The 18,378-nt window shown below is 38.9% G+C and overlaps 1 protein-coding gene across 1 annotated transcript; it reads left to right on the top strand.

The window, feature by feature from the left end:
- Positions 1-258: 258 nt before the first annotated feature.
- On the top strand, positions 259-17,517 carry tbx5a (T-box transcription factor 5a). Its single transcript, XM_028602151.1, has 9 exons — positions 259-323; positions 1,009-1,181; positions 1,918-2,012; positions 3,592-3,711; positions 4,657-4,804; positions 10,935-11,087; positions 13,936-14,027; positions 15,488-15,720; positions 16,760-17,517. The coding sequence occupies exons 2-9, from the start codon at positions 1,038-1,040 to the stop codon at positions 17,350-17,352; spliced, it is 1,578 nt and encodes a 525-aa protein (XP_028457952.1). The 5' UTR covers positions 259-323; positions 1,009-1,037; the 3' UTR covers positions 17,353-17,517.
- The last annotated feature ends 861 nt before the right edge of the window (positions 17,518-18,378 follow it).

Raw genomic sequence — 18,378 nt, 5'->3', positions numbered from 1 at the left:
CTGCTAGGTGCTATCGCCGGGCTCGGCTCACAAAACGCTCTTCAGCTGTAAAATGAGCGATTAGGCACCGAGCTTTGCCTTGAAGCTGTCACCGAGCTCCGCGAGGGTCTTCACGGTCGCGGCTCCGCTTGTAGGAAATCTGGACTAACTGAGAGAGGAGGGAAAAGAAGCATTCATGGAGATTCTGCGCAGCTTCGTTGAGCAAATCGCCTGGATTATCTGATTTGGGGACGGGGCATTGCACATTTTAAAGACGAAGACGGTGTTTCTCTGTTGTGCCACCGCCGTGCCAACTCTAGTCCACGACGTGTTTTTGTTTTTAGGTAAGCTGATCCCGCTCTGACCCGGCTACATGTATTCGTTGTTGCAACTCATCGAAGTATAGGCTACTCTGCGTTGCAGGAACCACTGCTCTCTGCAGAAGTGACAGCGTTTTAGTGTAGAGGGTTGTTTTTTAGGCTTCGTTGTGTCCTGGACGTCATGTCTTTTGTTTGGGGAGCATGAATAGGAAATATTGTTTTCTAAAAGAGAGGGGGTCCTGGGGCTTCTTCAATGTGCCGCCTTATTATTCTCCCAACATAAGTCAGCAATCATACTTTTTTAATGTGAACAATTCTATAGACTGTGCACTTCCCTCTAATTCAAATCATGTCTTTGTTCATTTCTCAAAATAAATCTATATTGGTGACAAGCATCTTGACATATGATACCAAACCATCTTATTTAAACAAATTCAATTAATTTGCTGTTACACTGAAAACATTCAATTTTTTAAATCAAGTTGGTATGTTAATATGCTATGTTTTCCTATCTTTTAAGTCTACTTTGATGCTGTAGTTATTAGTATAGCACACACTTCTGAAAATTAGTAGACTGCCTTTATTGTCACAACATAAAACTAATTTGTGTCTGTCTGTCTGTCTGTATATAAACTTATTCAAATCACTGTAACAATGTTAATAAGCAGATCCAGTCTCACACACTGACATCTTTGTTTGGGTCTTACAGCTGGGACAGTAGTTTTCGTTGCTCCGGTCATGGCGGACCAAGAGGAGACTTTTGCCCTTCAAAACTCTCCTGGTGGCTCGGATTCAAGGGAATTACAGACCGATAATAAATCAGAGAAACAGAACGGGACATCAAGCAAATCCCCATCATCACAGACAACTTACATTCAGCAGGTCAGTATCAGTCTGTAGGCCTCAGTGTCACTGCTGCGAGCCGAGGCTGCTTCCACTCACTTATGGGGTCCCTGTAAAAATAATTTAAAATAAAGTATTTATATTGATCCGAACAAGTAGGCTAACTTGTCGTTTGGGGTGTTAAAATATAGCATACACGAAATGTTAAAGAAAATATCTGCCAATGTGATGGAGTAATTCTACTAATTTTACTTATTCTAAAGTATATTTATATACAGATATAACTTAATTTGAATCCGATATTTAGTCTGTCTTAGTGAAGTGTTCGTTGTTTCACTGCGTTTCTCAAAGAAACTGATTTTAGAAGATCAGAAAAGTTTCAAAGAAAGTTTAACTTGTTTTAGACTAGATTTTAGAACTGAATATAAGACTAATACATTCTGTAGGAAAATATGTTAATCGTCAGACGTGAACTCTTTCCTTATTATACTGTATAGGCCTAGTTAAGTGCCCAACAGGTACTACATTATTACAGAGTAGATCTTAAATAAGTAAATAAACAAGGGTTACATTGCCCTACATTATTTATTGTTTAGACTTAAATTGAAAATGTAAATGTGTATTTGACTGGCATTTATAATTTTCTCTTTGGCAGCTTTTGACCAACTAAGAAGGCCTCAAAACCATGTTTGACACATCTGCGTAAAATTGAAGTTATAGGCTTATTACAGCATTCCGGTGGGCAGTTTGGGCACTAATATGCTTTATTTTGAAGGGAATGGAGGGAATAAAAGTTTACCTGCACGAGAGGGAACTCTGGACAAAGTTTGACGAGGTGGGGACGGAGATGATCATCACAAAAGCCGGAAGGTAAGATCACAATATAAAAAAGTATTTATCATCATTATGACGGGAAGCCACTAATCTGAACAAGGGGGGGTAGGGGTTATTGACTGCATGTCTGTTAGCTGATGAGGCTGCAGTCATTTCCTATGAATTGTATGTAGGCCTAGAATTAAAATGTAGGTATAGGCCTGCCTGGATTTATTGTGTGTGTGTGTGTGTGTGTGTGTGTGTGTGTGTGTGTGTGTGTGTGTGTGTGTGTGTGTGTGTGTGTGTGTGTGTGTGTGTGTGTGTGTGTGTGTGTGTGTGTTTTGTTGTGTGTGTGTGTGTGTGTGTGTGTGTGTGTGTGTGTGTGTGTGTGTGTGTGTGTGTGTGTGTTGAAATATACAATGTGAGGAACCACAGGGAAAACACAGAGCATCTGGCGGAGGCTTTAGCGCTCTGCAACATCACGAGCGCATATAGCCTACATTTTAGTCTGGGTGGCCCAGAGAGAGAGAGAGAGAGAGAGAGAGAGAGAGAGAGAGAGAGAGAGAGAGAGAGCAAATGTCCTCCGGTGTAAAATCCTGTTGAGTTTGAGTCTAATTATTCTAATTTAATATTTAAATTCAATGAAATACACTAATTTCAGGAATATATGTTCTGCCTTTTGCAAACGCTGTGTGTGTGTGTGTGTGTGTGTGTGTGTGTGTGTGTAGGCAGACACTTAACGTGACAACACTTTTGCAGCAACATGTTATGCAGGGACTGTACATGTGTCTCGCTGTCTGCTCCACAGTTGCCCTCAGACTGCATGCAGTCAAAATAGCGCTCGTCTCCTGAGTGTGAACTTGCATATATGCATGATGACCGCTAGTGTCTGCTCATGTCAAAGTGGCCGCTGGCTCACATGTGGCTTGCCATTATAAATGAATGCATATTTATAGTTTAACACAGCAACATTTCATTGTGCTCTCCAGTGCGGGCAGACGCCAGTTGTTTTCACACAGCTGCATAAAGTCTACATTATATTCCCGTCAGTCATTTCTCTCCTGTTTTTGGTGTGAAATTATGTTACACATGCAGCTCCCCTTCGTCCTCCTCAATCCTTCCTTTTGGCTCGTGCTTACTCACATTGTGTGTTTGTTTGTTTTTTTACAATATGACAGCTATCAAATATCCAAAATCTGGCCCGCAGTGAAAAACGTTTTGATAATGCGCAGGTCCCTCTCAGACCAACGCCGGCCATGAAAGGAGTTGTTACCTCTGCCTGTACCTCTCCAAACCAAATCAAGGCATTTATTTGACATGTTAAACCATCAAACGTGACCTGACTGTATGCATTATAATTTAGTTTGCAAATTGTAATAATTATAAAAACGAGAAAGTCATAAGATTTATTCTGAAAACACATTTGTTTTCAGTCACAGTTTTGTAAAACTTTGTAATGCATGCCTGTGCCCGCCAAACGTTTGAAAATAGTTAAATTGGATGGGGATCGTTCCTCTACCGAGCAGAAAATCATTAAAACAAACCACAGCCTATGTTTGCCTACATGTCGCCTTCTTTTTCTACTGTCTGACAGAAATACTATACAGCGCCATAAACCGTGTTTTGTCCTTTGCAGGCGAATGTTCCCCAGCTTCAAAGTGAAAGTCACGGGATTAAACCCCAAAACTAAATATATTCTCCTGATGGATGTTGTTCCTGCGGACGACCATCGATACAAATTCGCCGATAACAAATGGTATGTAAAATCTAACACACACAAAAAAGAATTTTTGAGGACTTTTTCTTGCACTTTCAAACGTTTCTTAAATACTACAATAATGGGGGTTGTTGTTTCGAGGGTCGCAGCTACTCTCTTCTACTGGAGCTTATCCCAACTGGACATTTTGAAATTGTTGCCCTGATGGATGAGAATCGGAAGTGAAGATATTATTCGACAGAGAATTATGAAGTGTACATATTCTAGTGCTTGCCAAGAAATGTTGTCAGCGGGGAGAAATGTTTTTTGCCGGAGCTGTTGAATGAATGTTGATGACTTTTCCTATAGCTATACACGCCTATATGTGCACTGCAACAAGGCTGTATTTCACAGTGGGGAAAAAACAGAGTTATTTCTTTAGTGTCATGTCGATCTCTCTAACCTTGGTCAGGAATCTCTTGTTTTGGGTCAGCGCCTTTCAATGAGGGGATACTTATAGAGGATAATCACATGCCAATACTGCCGATAATGACCTGTCCAAAGCATGTCCTGGAACTAATTCTCATCTTGATCTAACGATGTTGGAAAACAATGTCTGCCCGCTCTTATCTGACCTCTGACCATCCAAAACCAACTTCTCAAAGTATTCTATATAATTATAAGTTCTTGCATTAAAGAAACCCTAATGCAATGTTTTGACCAGGAGAGAAACATCCTCAAGGCAAGTAGCAACAGTGTCCCAATTGCTCGTTTTTTGTTTTTTTTTTGTGTTTCTTATTTTAGTTTGATATTTTTCTCTTAAATAGGCCTAGGTCGCAATTCAGATATCCCTATGCATATTTTCAAATGTTTGACAATGAAATATTAGCCTAAAAATGACGGGGAAATGTTGTCTACTTAACATTTTACACTGAGAGCCCGTCCGCTTTCTTTAGTGGCTGCATGGTCCAAGGTGTGACTGTGTTGCTGTGTTGCTGTGTTCAGGTCTGTGACCGGGAAGGCAGAGCCCGCCATGCCCGGCAGGCTCTACGTCCACCCGGACTCTCCGGCCACGGGGGCGCACTGGATGAGGCAGCTCGTCTCGTTCCAGAAGCTGAAACTGACCAACAACCACCTGGACCCGTTTGGACACGTAGGTGCCTAGGCATATCATATATATATATATATATATATATATATATATATATATATATATATATATATATATATATATGTCTAACCAATGCTAGCTGGTGCTGCACTGATCAACGTCCAGGGAATGTATTTTTCGCTTGGTGTGTTGCTCAGTGGCACTTCAGCAGGGAGGCTTGCCACTGAAACACACCCGTCGTCCCTTTCTACTCATCTTTATCAGCTTTTACAACACAAGTGCTGGTTTGCACAGCTGAACTTTGAGTAACGATTGTTTTCCTTGTTTAATTTCAAAACTTCGTTACGCATTTGTATGAAAATCACCCAGCTAAACTAGACAAAACCAGTGGCGTCAAGACTCACAGAGCTACATTTGGGGGAAAAAAGTGTTGCAGAGACCGAACTGTGCGAATAAATGAATTAAATAAATTATGAGTATTATTATTATTATTATTATTATTATTATTATTATTATTATTATTATTATTATTATTATTATATATATTGTAATTGTTAATAGTATAATTGTTAATAGTATTATAATTAATACTATTATTATATAGAGCATTATTTAAATTTTAGAGTTATAACTTTAAAAGACTACGTTTTAAGTTTAGTTTAGGTTTTAAGTTGTAGCTGTTTAAAAAAATGAAAAAGATACAACTGCCTCCCTCCTATTGGTTCTGATTTGCATGATCAGGCACCATGGCTGAATGTTCAATTTAATTAAAATGTAGTCTCTCCTCCACTTCTCCATCACCAGCTTCACGGATGTTATGAAGTTTGGGTTTTTCCTACTTTCTGGTTTTAATTCACGTTCTTTCAAACCTCCTCTATTCTGAAATAATTCCGTCTTTTGCTCAGATAAACACCAAAGGAAACAGTTCATTATGCCTGTGGAGTTTCCTTGAAACTATATTTGCAGATGTTACAAATTATAACTATATAATATTATGTAATGCAAATGATAGTTTTTGGTGTTTGATTGAAAAAAAGTTCCTGTAAATATAATCCATTTTTCGTTTTACTGTAAGGCAAAAAAATATAATAATAAATAATCTCAGAAAAACTATTTACTTATCGATTTCACAAATTAACTATGCATTCTTGCACTTAATTCTTCATTGAAAACAATCAAACCCAAGGAAGATGAATTAAACAACAGGATATTGAATTAGCTGTATACATAAAATATGATATAAATATATATAAAATAAATACATTTTTATAAATACTTTAATAATTAATTCAATTATTGCCTGTTGTCCTTTTGAAAAACAAGCCAAAGGGATAGACTTGTATCACTGAGAAATACATGAATACATGCTCTGACAAAGTGAATCTATATATATAAATATAATGTTCTCCTTATAATGCAATTCACCACACAATTAAAATGTCGTATCGTACATGTTCTGATTTGAGTCTCTGTGATGTGTAGAGAAAACTGCAATTTCTGATTCTGATTCTCAACTAATTTGAATTTAGACTCTTTGTCATCGTTGATGGTAAAGAAAAATAACATATTTGGTTCCAGTGGTTGCCCAGGTTGATTATAGCACCCCTAGATGCATTAAAGTTGTAGACCTCCTGGAAGTCAGCTTAGATAAGTAAAGGGGAGCAGTTGTGCATTTCTTTTAAGTAAGAGGCAATTGCACCCCCACCCACCTCTTCCCTCAGCAGTTAGGAACTGTGTATGGTATCCATTTCCTAACTTAGCTAAACTCCTCATTATTCTACACTCTCTATCTGGCCTCAGGCTTTGGTGATTCCTGTCTTACCCAAAACACAAACATCACTTACTTCATCAACTAATGAGCCTGTTGGCGTCAGGTTTTCATAAAATTCTAAGTTGATGGGCACACTGAGGCCAAATGAAATGTCTTGTAGAAATGGAAAAGTCAAACAATTATCTCTCTTACTAATAGGCCCAGTCATTAGGGGAGAAACAACTATTATGAGGTTGGCAAATGGTACATTAATAACTACTCTGGTTTTAAGGAGGTAGGTAAATACTGTGGAAAACACAAGAAATTGAATTAGAGATCATTAAAAGTGTTCATGTTGATAAGAGGATCAGGATTATTTGCTGACCATATAAGAAACACTAAAACATGCAGTCCTGTTATAATGTTCTAGTGATAATATTTAATTTATTCCAATCATCATTCGTACTGAATGCAGATTGACAACTAGTTGGTCCTCAGGTATACACAAGCTCCTGTCTATCCATATAGCGCCTATATCGTGGTTGTTGCATTGCCAAAGCCCAGCTGGTGAAATGAAACTGGAGCTCTGTCGGAATGTGAGCAGTGTTGTAAATTTTGGGTTAAAGTGCGTTTTTGATTGGTTGCAGTGGTTCCTGGCTTGGCCTCTTTCGTGCTGGGAGACAGCACCCTGGGATTCATAAATGAAAGGCTGGTGGCTGGCCAGAAATATACTGCATCGGCTTGTTGGTCCAGCTGGTTGAAATAACTTGTAGATGACTTATAATTACTAGCAGTGAGACATGAGACCAAAACATATTGCTGATGTTGAATGGGCCCATTTAGGATGGGCCTGAATTGATCATTTTCTCCAGAAATGTCTGGTAATTGGACACGCATCAGCAGACTGAGCTAACCAGCTCAGGCCTGTTGTGAGGAGTCTCCTAGGAAACAAGGGAGGCTGAGCCCAATAGGGCCTGAGTGTTTGTATATAGTTAATTGTTTAGCTTTATTTTTGTATTCAATTGATATGTCAAGAGGTTGTCTCCTAAATTGTGGTATACCACTAACTTGCGATGGCAAATGTTTTTTGTAGGAAACAGGATTTTGATATTATGTAAATTGTGTAATTTGTAGTTTTGAATAAGATGGTGTGTTTATTTTTTTGCAGCTTAATTTTTTATTGATATGCTCAGGCAGAAAGAGTGACATGACAGGCACATATATGTTGTAAATGTTTTAAGTATTTGATCATACATTGGTCTCAAAGTAATCAAATGTCGCTTCTCCATACAGTTTATGACAAATGCAGTCTAGTTGAGGATAATGCATTTTGAACATGGTTTCATGGTGAAAATGGTTTTATTTACCATTGTAACATGCATGGTAATAAAAAACTGATGCAGTTTTGGAAAGTATCTAACTAAGTACATTTACTCAACGTACTTAAATACAATTTTGAGGTATTTGTACTTGAGTGTTTACATTTTAAGCCACTTTATACTTTTACACCTTTACACAAATGTACTTTGTATGCACTAAATGTATTAGACGGCTACAGTGTAGTTAGTAGTTACTTCAGAAGCACAAGTAGTTAAAATGAGCTTCACCTTGACCATCTGCTACATTACAGTGCTTACTGAATGCATCAGTAATAATCATCCATTAGCATTGTGTATATATAACAATACAACACGCTGGAAGGGGCCTCTGCATAAGTACTTACATTTGTTATACTTGATGTTAATACTTCTGTACATTTACTTAAGTAAAACTTTAAATCCAGTACCTTCACTTTTTTTTTCTTCCTGTATTTGAATTCCTAAAAATCATTTGTTTTTGTCTCAGGTTTCATACAAAACTGCAGTTTTAGCTTTGATCTCCTTCTCAACTCCTGGAATATTTCTCAGTGTTATTCATCTCCCCCCTCAATTTGCTCCTGCACTCGTCTCCCTGTCTTCCCACACATGTTTTGGCCAGGAGGGTGGAGTGTGAAGTGTGAGGATCGCACTGTTTACATTTGAATGGCAGTGTGCGATGAGCAATAGATGATGGTGTACAAAGCCTGTTGATCCCGAAGCTCGGGGAAACTCTCTGATGTGGTGGAACTTGAAAGCAAAGGGCAGAGGCTCGGGACCCAAAGTGATCCCTCACTATCATTAAATACTATCATCCAGAGGTTGGGGGGAACAGAGATACAGGGACCCAGGCAGGGCAGCGGCTGGGCCAGGGAGACGAGGCGTGTGCTGGGGCCCCAGTGGGTGGTCCACAGCTTCCCCGCCTCCCCCCCACACTAACACACATACTGGACATCAGGAACCCACACTTAGAGGACCGTGCTATGTTCCAGGTTTAAATGTGCATTTGGATATTTCCACGCAACTTCTAATGTGTCTTCATGGCAGACATTTTTAGCTCCCAAAACCATGTAGTGTGGTGAATGACGTCTTTGCATTGGTGGGATTGTTGTGTGGTTTGTCCAATCTTGGACACATCTCTGCAGACCTCAAGTAAGCCTTTAATGAATGCATGCATGAGAAAATGTTTTGTTTAACCTACTTTTTCTCTGCACTGTGTTCAAATCGTTTTGAAAAGCTCTTTCACTGAACTAAAAGCCTCATTTACAAATCCAAACAGAATGGTAGTGCTGCTTGGAATGTGTGGTTATTTTTTTTTTTCATTTGCACAATGACATGACTTCACAACACAGGAACCAATGCAATCCTACACTTAAAACAAAACAGAGCTACCAAGGAATACAGCAACACAATTTAATTTCTCTCAGCCTGAGGCTCAGTTTTGGTAAAACTATTCTCAACCTTAAAGCCAGTTTACTGGTATTGTCAAATTAGCAAACACAACGTTTCCATCCGCAAGTGACTCTTCCACAGCTTGCTTAACTAACTAAATAACTAAAATGATACACTCAGCTGACATTGCATCAGGGTCAGTAACTTCCATTAAATCATCTTGCATCTACAAGGTGCATGGCAGGCAGTTGAAAAGCCATTTTTTCCCAGTTTCTGCCCATTACAAAAACCTATTGCACCATGAAATAAGATCAAGTTCAGCTGGAAATTGAAAATGGATGACTGTTGTATAGTCTATGTAACCCTTTATGGTTCACTTGGCTCTAAGAAAGGACTTTGGGGTTATGTCTGTTTAATGCTATAGGATGCCCCCACTGGTACTGGAGGTCAGGGCGATCCCTTGTCTCCTCTCATGCTGGCAGTGAAAGGCAGGTACAAAAACAACCTTTAAGATAACAGATAGGAGAAATGCCTAAGGGACAGAAAGGTGGGGGTAGTTGGGTGTAAACATTAAATATAAGGAGTGGTCGAAAAAAAAGCCCCTTTTTTCAATCTTTAAGAGTGGATCTGATAAAAATAAAAACCATTAGATTTCTTTGGGGCTGATGACCATGACTCCCTGGTCCGTCAAAACAATTAGACTTAAGACCCACGGATGAGAGGGCCTCAAAAGAGAAGTTCAAGGCTCAAGTTCAGCTGTGCAGACGCGTCTTTATGTCGCCAAGCTAGCCACGGGTAGTAGTCATCACTTAACATAAACTAGGTTAGTCAGGTTAGAGGAGCAAAAGGAGAGAGGACATGCTTATGTTATCCTATCACTCTCCTGGGACTGCTCATCGACTCACAGTACTGTAATAATTTTAATAAAGTGAGTACTGTATCTGCAAACATACAGTAATGAGTTTGGAGTTGCATAACAGGGGAAGTTTTGTTTCAGTTTTGGCTAGAATAGAAGAAAGGTTAGAAAGAAGAAAGGTTAATATGAGGAAGCCATCTACAAAAACAAAATAAGAGCGTGCATGGCCCAATTTTTATTTCAAATATTAATGAAAGCAGTAAAACTTTCATTACATTTTGTAGCACAATAAAAGTTTACCTTTTAGTCAAACATGTAGGTTAATTTGTCCAAAAAAAGTACCGTTCTTCAAACTTTAAAAACATTTTAATTGAATCTATTGGGCCTCTGTGAGATTAATAAAGTATATTGCCTTGACCTAAGTTGCTGCCAAGCCTTTTGTTGCCTTTTCCCACCATTAATGTCTGAATTGCACAAAGTATGCCAAGTACCCCCCTCCCATCCCCCCATCCCCTCTACTTTCTTTTATCTTTGTCATTAGGCTCAAATGTATTGCAAAACGGTAAGCATTGTCAGCCTATAAGCTTTCAGCAAATGTAAAAAATCTTGCAACACAAAATAAAGTTTTGATGCGTGCAGCCAAAAAAGGATTTAAGGGGAAATTAAAGTTTTTTTCTAAGCATTTACTAAGAAACCCTAAAGTTAGACTGTGTATCTGTTTCTCTTTTCTGCGAGTTTTATTTTTAGAAAAGGTGTTTTGCTGTGATGACATGTAATCTAAGTATCTAACGATAGGCTCCACGTTTGATTTTTTTCTAGATTATCCTGAATTCGATGCACAAGTATCAGCCGAGGATCCACATTGTGAAGGCGGATGAAAATAACGGCTTTGGCTCCAAAAACACGGCCTTCTGCACTCACGTCTTCCCCGAGACAGCCTTCATTGCGGTTACGTCCTATCAGAACCATAAGGTACGTCCTTCGTGGGCAATTTTTGGATTTTCTTAAGTGTTTCTGTTGCAGCCTGTGACATAGTAAATAGCAACTTTAAATTCACGGCGTCTTTTATTAGACGATTTAATTTGAACAGTGTTTTAAAACATTGACGAAAACGTCGCAGAAATACAAACAGAACTAGCCTGTGCATTGAAAACTATTGCGGAATTATGTAAACGTTTAATTTTCCTTTCAAACTAAAAAATAAGCAACAACAGAAACATTGTTTCTCAAGAGTTCCATTGAATGTTGCCCATTTTTACGGAACTCCGACTGGATGTGCTGACTGCAGGAGAGGAAATGAAAGGCGCTGTTCCCTGTGAGGTTAAAGTAAAGCCTTGTCACTGTCAGCTCGAGTCCCTGATATCACGTTGAGTCACTGACAGACGAGAGAAACCTTCAGATACCCGACTAGACGACGTCTGACCTCAGGAGACTTTTCTCTAAGTTCCAGGCCTGCAGCGCTTTGTAGAGCGAGACAAGCTGCAGATAAAACGGAGAAACGCCAGTGTAGCCTATCCGACCTAATAATAAGAGAAACTACAACAACGCATCATTATAATAATAATAATAATAATAATAATAATAATAATAATATTGAAAATTGAACACTTTGAAATACTTAGTGCCAATTATTTGGTTAAAATGTGTTGTTGTTGTTTTTAGTCAATTTTAAAGTTGCCGAAAAACGCATACATGAACTTGATTACCGGATGACTAGATTATCTGTAGGTTATTATCTATTCTATTAATTAAAATAACTCTTTGCGTGACAGATGTGCAACATTAGTTTTATTATTATTTTTTGTTTAAAGTTCTCAAAAAACGAAAACGTTGACCTGAAAACTATATCAAATAATAGAATAGTCTACATTATATTATAAAGGTCCTATAATATATTTAATATAATTTATAACGGTTTTAAATGTTCACTTCTATTATATAATTCTTTCCGTTGAGGTTTCGGCTCAGTTGTTGCAGTTGACGGTGCAGTAACGTGTAGCCTAACGTTAATGAATAGGCCTAGTAGCCTAAATTAAAATTGTTGCCATGAGTTTGTAAAAGTTGAAAATCTGGAAGATTTCGTTGCTTTTTATTCACACAACAATTTAGAAAAGGGTCGCCTATAATAACATTAAATTAGAGTTGGATGAATGTGTGATTTCACAGTTGTTTATCACTTTAGTTGAGCATTTGGGGGAGATGTAGAAATAAAACTCAATATTTACTCAGCAGAAATTCCAGGGGGAAAATCTTGGGACTACAGATATATGTAAACAACGTCTGTTTAACATCATGTTACCATGTAGGCCTATATGTTCTTAGTTTGGGGAATATAGGAGAGAGGGGCGAAAGCTCATAATGTCCCCGCAGCCAATCAGACGTCTCTGCGCTTCTGGGAACAGGAAGCACAAATGAACGACATGCTGTAGAACCATTCATTATTTTCCAACATGTTATTGGGGGCTCAGATCGTAACTCCGGGCTAATTATTGGGGCTTTCCAGACCTGCAGAAAAACAAGTATTTCTGATCTGCAGGCACTTTACCACAACTGTCTAATCAAACAGTCTAACATCTGCCAAAGCAATATGTGCTGCAGGCATGTGTCCAATTCACCTGTTAGACTCTCAGCTAATGAAATGGTCAAAGTCTCTGGTTTCAAGTATTTCCTGCCACTGCTGCAATTAAAACATTTTTCCAAACTGTTTTCTGAGATATGATTTCCTTTAGAATAAAAAGTGAAAAATGAGTAGTCAATAACTCCAATCTTATATTTAAGTTAGCCTATATTTAATACATTTTATTTGAAGTACTTAAAAGTAGTTTTATAAATTAAAATAGCCAAAAGCATCTTGAAATGTGTTTATATAGGCCTTCGTTTTTTTAATGAGCATAGTTCGACATAGTCTAGTAAAAGTGTGGTCTTAGAAGCCGTGAATGAATTTAGCCCGAATGTCTTGAATGTACTCTCAAATAATTTTTAACAGTATTCATATTCTTTGCTCTGATTCTTTCCACCCTCTGAGTCCAGTCAGTAGGACAACTGCGAATTGCAAAATACATTATTTTCTTTTTCTGTAAACTGAACTCCAGCTATCACTTGGAATGAGATATTATTTGTCTAGCTGTATTTCTTCTTGGAAGGCCCGGAGAGGGTAAAAAGAGTGCAACAAGACTCTGCCCTTTTTTTTATTCCTAACTTTAAAAAAAAGATGAAACAATATGTAAATCCGCTGCCAGGCTGCGTGCATTAACAAGATGCTAGCAAAGTGTCATGAGAGATTTTACAAGGTTTGGTGAGAGTGTCAGCCAGCGTACAGACAGACCTCCAGTCTTGTCAGAAAGCTGGAAGCACACAAGAGCTGCCAAGTCATTACCTGCCAGAAACCACTGCTCATGAGAGGGATATCCCTGGATTGGGTTTAACCTCTTTGGGATTAACTTGCTTTCAGGGTGTTTCTCTTCACTTTTTTTGTTTTATATTTACAAAGACATTTTTACTAAAACATAGTCATAATAAATCACCTTATTTGCATCTGTCAAGCATGCGCCAACTATCTGTTAAGCCAGAGACTGTCAAATGTAACATTATAAATTATGCAATGAAAATATGTCTCATTGAGACATGCTTTAATTTAATTCTTTTGCATTTTTTTTTATTTAAATAGCTCCTATTTTTATGACAAAAAAGTGACACACGTGTTATTTATTTGGGACTACAACTTTTTTAAATAGAATAGTACTTGTAAGTGACACAACCAGCACAACATATGGTTTTCATTGCACAATATGTTACTAATTAGGTATTTTTGCTGTTTTAGATAACCCAGCTGAAGATTGAGAACAATCCGTTTGCAAAAGGCTTTCGTGGAAGTGATGACATGGAGCTGCACCGAATGTCCAGAATGCAAAGGTAGTTTTTAAATCTGTATTTTATTGATTTTGGAGCATGTAAACCGATCTGTTATTCATAATATATTTCTTTAATTGATCCTGGCCCATCACACATGGAAACACTGACACAAACTAAATGATGTCAAATGAATACATTACAGGGATTACTGACATCCTGATCACACTGTCACTTAACAAGCCCCGCTATACTGTAATCCTTCAATCACCAAAATGCAAGCCAGTTATGAGTGTTATTTTCAGTGAGTGTTATTTTCAGTGATGTAAGTGTAGTTCTTGATACCCGGCCAGTTTTCATGCTGAAGACTTTTATGGCTGATCTGGCAGAACCTCTGAAACACGACTGCAACATCTCTGCCCTTCCACACAGCTTTTTCTACCAGGATGTTCTGTGTGTGTGTGTGTGTGTGTGTGTGTGTGTGTGTGTGTGTGTGTGTGTGTGTGTGTGTGTGTGTGTGTGTGTGTGTGTGTGTGTGTCTGTTGGTTGTATTGCTTGGTCCGGCAGCCAAGGCAATGCACGACCACATTGCTCTCTCTCCATTATTCAGTCCAGATGAGGGATGGAGCATGCGTCCGTGCGTGGAAACACATTTTCCAAGGAGAATATCTGGTTTTGAGACTCATGGCCCATCCACTCCCCCTTTGGGCAACCGATACAAACATGTGCATTCAAATATAGAAATCCCAAATCAGAAAAAAACAACTGTAAAGCTGTTTGGCTTTTCCACAAGGTGCTAACATCCTACCTCCTTCCCATAACCTGTATTCTGAGCCACAATAATTAAGCATTTCAGATTAATGTCACGGTTTATGCTTTGGAGAAAAACCCGTGGAAATCTGGGGAGAGATTTTTGTACTTTCAAGTACTTGGGAAAAAAAAAAATCACACATTTGATTGTATCAGACAGACGTAAGTGCCACAGTTTAATACGTTTTGAGTGAAATGCATTTCACCTATCAAAACTTGCAAATGTTTAGAGCATGGTAAGAGTCCAGACCACACTATCAATCCTAAATGCCATTGTCCAATCCTGCCGAGTACAGTAAGCTATGCACGTCTGCTCTTGGTTACAATGTTGAAGGGAGAGCTTATTGCAAAACCAGGTCACTGTTTCAACTGAGGAGATCCCTGAAATCAAAGAAGCAAAAGTAGCAAAATGATCTATTGACAGATCCTATGGATTAATAGGAGTGAAATACATGCTGGCGTTTTCACTGGGATGAGATTTCCCCAGTGGAGCCTCTCTCTCTGTGTGTGTCCTAAGTAGGTGTGATTCACTGATGGTGAATGTTACTGACTGACTGTCTTTGAGAACAGATCTTTCGATGAATCGAACTGTACAGAAATAAACAATTGATATTCTTTTTTTGAATAAACTGTTTTACGATAATATTTTAGGGGGTCAACTGCAGATAATTACTAACAACTGTATTTGTGTCTGTGTGTGCGCCTGCACATAGTACCAAGGAGTATCCAGTAGTGCCTCGCAGTACGGTGCGCCAGAGAGTGGGCTCCAGCCAGAGCCCGTTCAGTGGGGAGGTCCAGGGCATGGCCACCCCGAGCACCCTGAGCTCCCAGTACTCCCAATGTGAGAATGGGGTCACAAGCACCTCACAGGACATGCTGCCTCAGTCGGGCTCCTACCCCCTGCCACATGAGCACGGCCAGGAGTACCACTGCATCAAGAGGAAAGGTAGGAGACAAATATGGGAGACTGATGTATCAATGTCAGTATCCATATCCATTGATGTTAACGCTGTGGTATGAGCCTTGCAAGCTGAGCCTTTTTTATTTTTGAATTAATTGGGTTTTTTGGGTAATTTGGCCACTAACTACCCATATAACAGTGATAAGTAAGGGCAACATATGTATTTTAAAATGACCTTCTATAGTCTATATAAAAGGGCACACTAAGTATATATATATATATATATATAGTAATAATAATCTATTTTTTCACGTAGATAATGTCACTTTTACACAGATTTGATACGAAATTATCCTAAATTTGTACTTGTGTATTTACTTTTCAGGAACGGCGCACATTAGTAGTGCAAACTATATAAAGTATGTGCATAAAACGGACAATAATCATCTGAGCAAAAAATACTCAAACGTGTTTATTTACAAAGCATGTATATTTGTTTTTCATGAATAGCATTTAATTGGCAGTCAGATAGTGGGAATTAATTATTTGTTTTGGTGTCAATCACTTAGCAGTTGAACAGAATTTAAAGCCAATATTGCATTATTCCAAAAAGGTTTGTCACGTTATTGACATGGAGTTGCACATTATTTTACTTTACTCCGCATATCTGCAACAAAATACCAGAAAACTGCAGGTCAGCCCCAACTCTCAGCTCTTTTAAATCAAGGCTGAAGACCTTTCTTTTTTGATAATGCTTTTTGTTAATTCTTTTATCGAACAGTGATTTTTATTCTTATATTTTATTTCGTATACAATTTTAATACGGATTTTTTTTAATTTTTTTTTTTATGTATCTTAAATGGTTTTAAATTTGTATTCATTACTATTTTTATTCTTATTTTACTCCCTATTTTTGGTATTTGTTCTTTAATGATTGATGATTTGTGTGAAGCACTTTGAGTTGCCTTGTGCTGAAATGTACTATATAAATAAAATTGCCTTGCCTTGCCTTGCCTTGCCTTTACAGAACTTAAAGATAACACTTGAGTAACACTGTTATTTCACTCTGTAATTCTCCCTGCAGTGGAGGATGACTGTCACTCAGGTGAGCACAGCTATAAGAAGGCCTATCTGGAGAGCTCGTCCAGTGAGGAGGACCATTACTACCGTCCTGTTGGCTACGCCCAGAGCCTCGGCCTGGCCAGTGGGCCCTACCGTAGTGAATCCAGTCAGCGACAGGCCTGTATGTATGCCAGCACCACCCAGGGTGCTGAGCCAGTTCCTAGTTTGGAGGACATCAGCTGCAACACTTGGGCCAGCGTTTCACCCTATGGGAGTTGCTCCGTCACCACCATGCAGCCAATGGACCGGCTGCCCTACCAGCACTTCTCCGCTCACTTCACCTCAGGGTCTCTGGTGTCCAGACTTGGCGGGGTGGGGGGACACGCCTCTCCGCAGCTGGGCGATGGCCACCACGCTGCCATGTACCAGAGCTCTATGACCCACCAGACTCTGGGCCGCCAGTGCAGTCCTGGGGCTGGGATCCAGTCGCCAGCAGCTGGCCTACAGGGAAACGAGTACCTCTATACACACGGCATACCACGTACACTATCGCCACACCAGTACCACACTGTACATAGTGTCAGCATCATGCCAGAGTGGAACGAGAACAGCTAAAAGAGCTTTTTTCCCAATCAAGAGATACAAATATTAAAAGGAAAAGACAAAAAGGACCAAAATAAGGCAGGGTTTAGATGAATTTATATTTATATTTTTAGAGGACGTGTAGCTGATCATCTTAATGAGATCAGTGTTGGTTCACGGACAGCAGTGGATATTGGTAAGATGGTGTTGAAGTAGGAAAGCAAACATCCTATCACTTAACTTGTTGTGACAGCATCTGCACTTATAAGCAAATAACTTAAACATAAAGTGGAGCTGGACCAGAATATACACAGAGACTGCTTAGGTGCAGAGAAAGTGAACACAGGGGACACTGAACAGAAGAACAAAAAATGCTTCAGATGCTTTGCCAGCAGTCCCCAAGTTGATGGCCTTCTTGTGCGTTGGTGTGTTTTGGATGTCAAAGTACAAAACTCTTGTTTTTTGTTCATGTCCCGAATTTATGTAAAAAAAAAAAAAAAAAAAAGGACATTGTCTCCTGTCACATTATCCTGAGTTCTCATTTTCTTTTAATTTTTTGTAGTTAAAATCTTACTTTGTGGTCAAATTGCTAAAGTTAAAATGAATAAGCAGATGGGAGCTTTTGGTGTGGCTCTTTGGTGAATTTGCTTACTCTTAAAATCTCTCCTGTTGCTGGGTACATTTACATGTTAAAGGAACACGCCGACTTATTGGGAATTTAGCTTATTCACCGTAACCCCCAGAGTAAGACAAGTCGATACATACCCTTCTTATCTCCGTGCGTGCTGTAACGCTGCCTGGCCAGCTCCAGCATTAAACTTAGCCCAGCACAGATCCTGCAGGTAACTGGTTCCAACTAGCCTACTGCTCCCAATTGTGACAAAAGTGACAAAATAACACCAACATGTTCCTATTTACATGTTGTGATTTGTATAGTCACAGCGTGTACAAAAAACAACGTAACATGAGACACAGCCATCTTCTAACAGTAAACAAACCTGGAACTATATTCTCAGACAGGCTTGCTGCGAGCATATCACTCCGCCCAAGTACTATATT

Source organism: Perca flavescens, chromosome 16 (genome assembly GCF_004354835.1).
Source record: "Perca flavescens isolate YP-PL-M2 chromosome 16, PFLA_1.0, whole genome shotgun sequence".
Lineage (NCBI taxonomy): Eukaryota > Metazoa > Chordata > Actinopteri > Perciformes > Percidae > Perca > Perca flavescens.
This window is presented reverse-complemented; position numbering and strand designations above follow the sequence as displayed.

Excerpts from the sequence above, each read along its gene's own strand:
- tbx5a (XM_028602151.1), top strand. The coding sequence starts at position 1,038 with ATGGCGGACCAAGAGGAGACTTTTGCCCTTCAAAACTCTCCTGGTGGC. Across the intron at positions 3,712-4,656 it reads AAATTCGCCGATAACAAATG|GTCTGTGACCGGGAAGGCAG; the intron begins GTATGTAAAATC and ends TGCTGTGTTCAG. Across the intron at positions 14,028-15,487 it reads CGAATGTCCAGAATGCAAAG|TACCAAGGAGTATCCAGTAG; the intron begins GTAGTTTTTAAA and ends GCCTGCACATAG.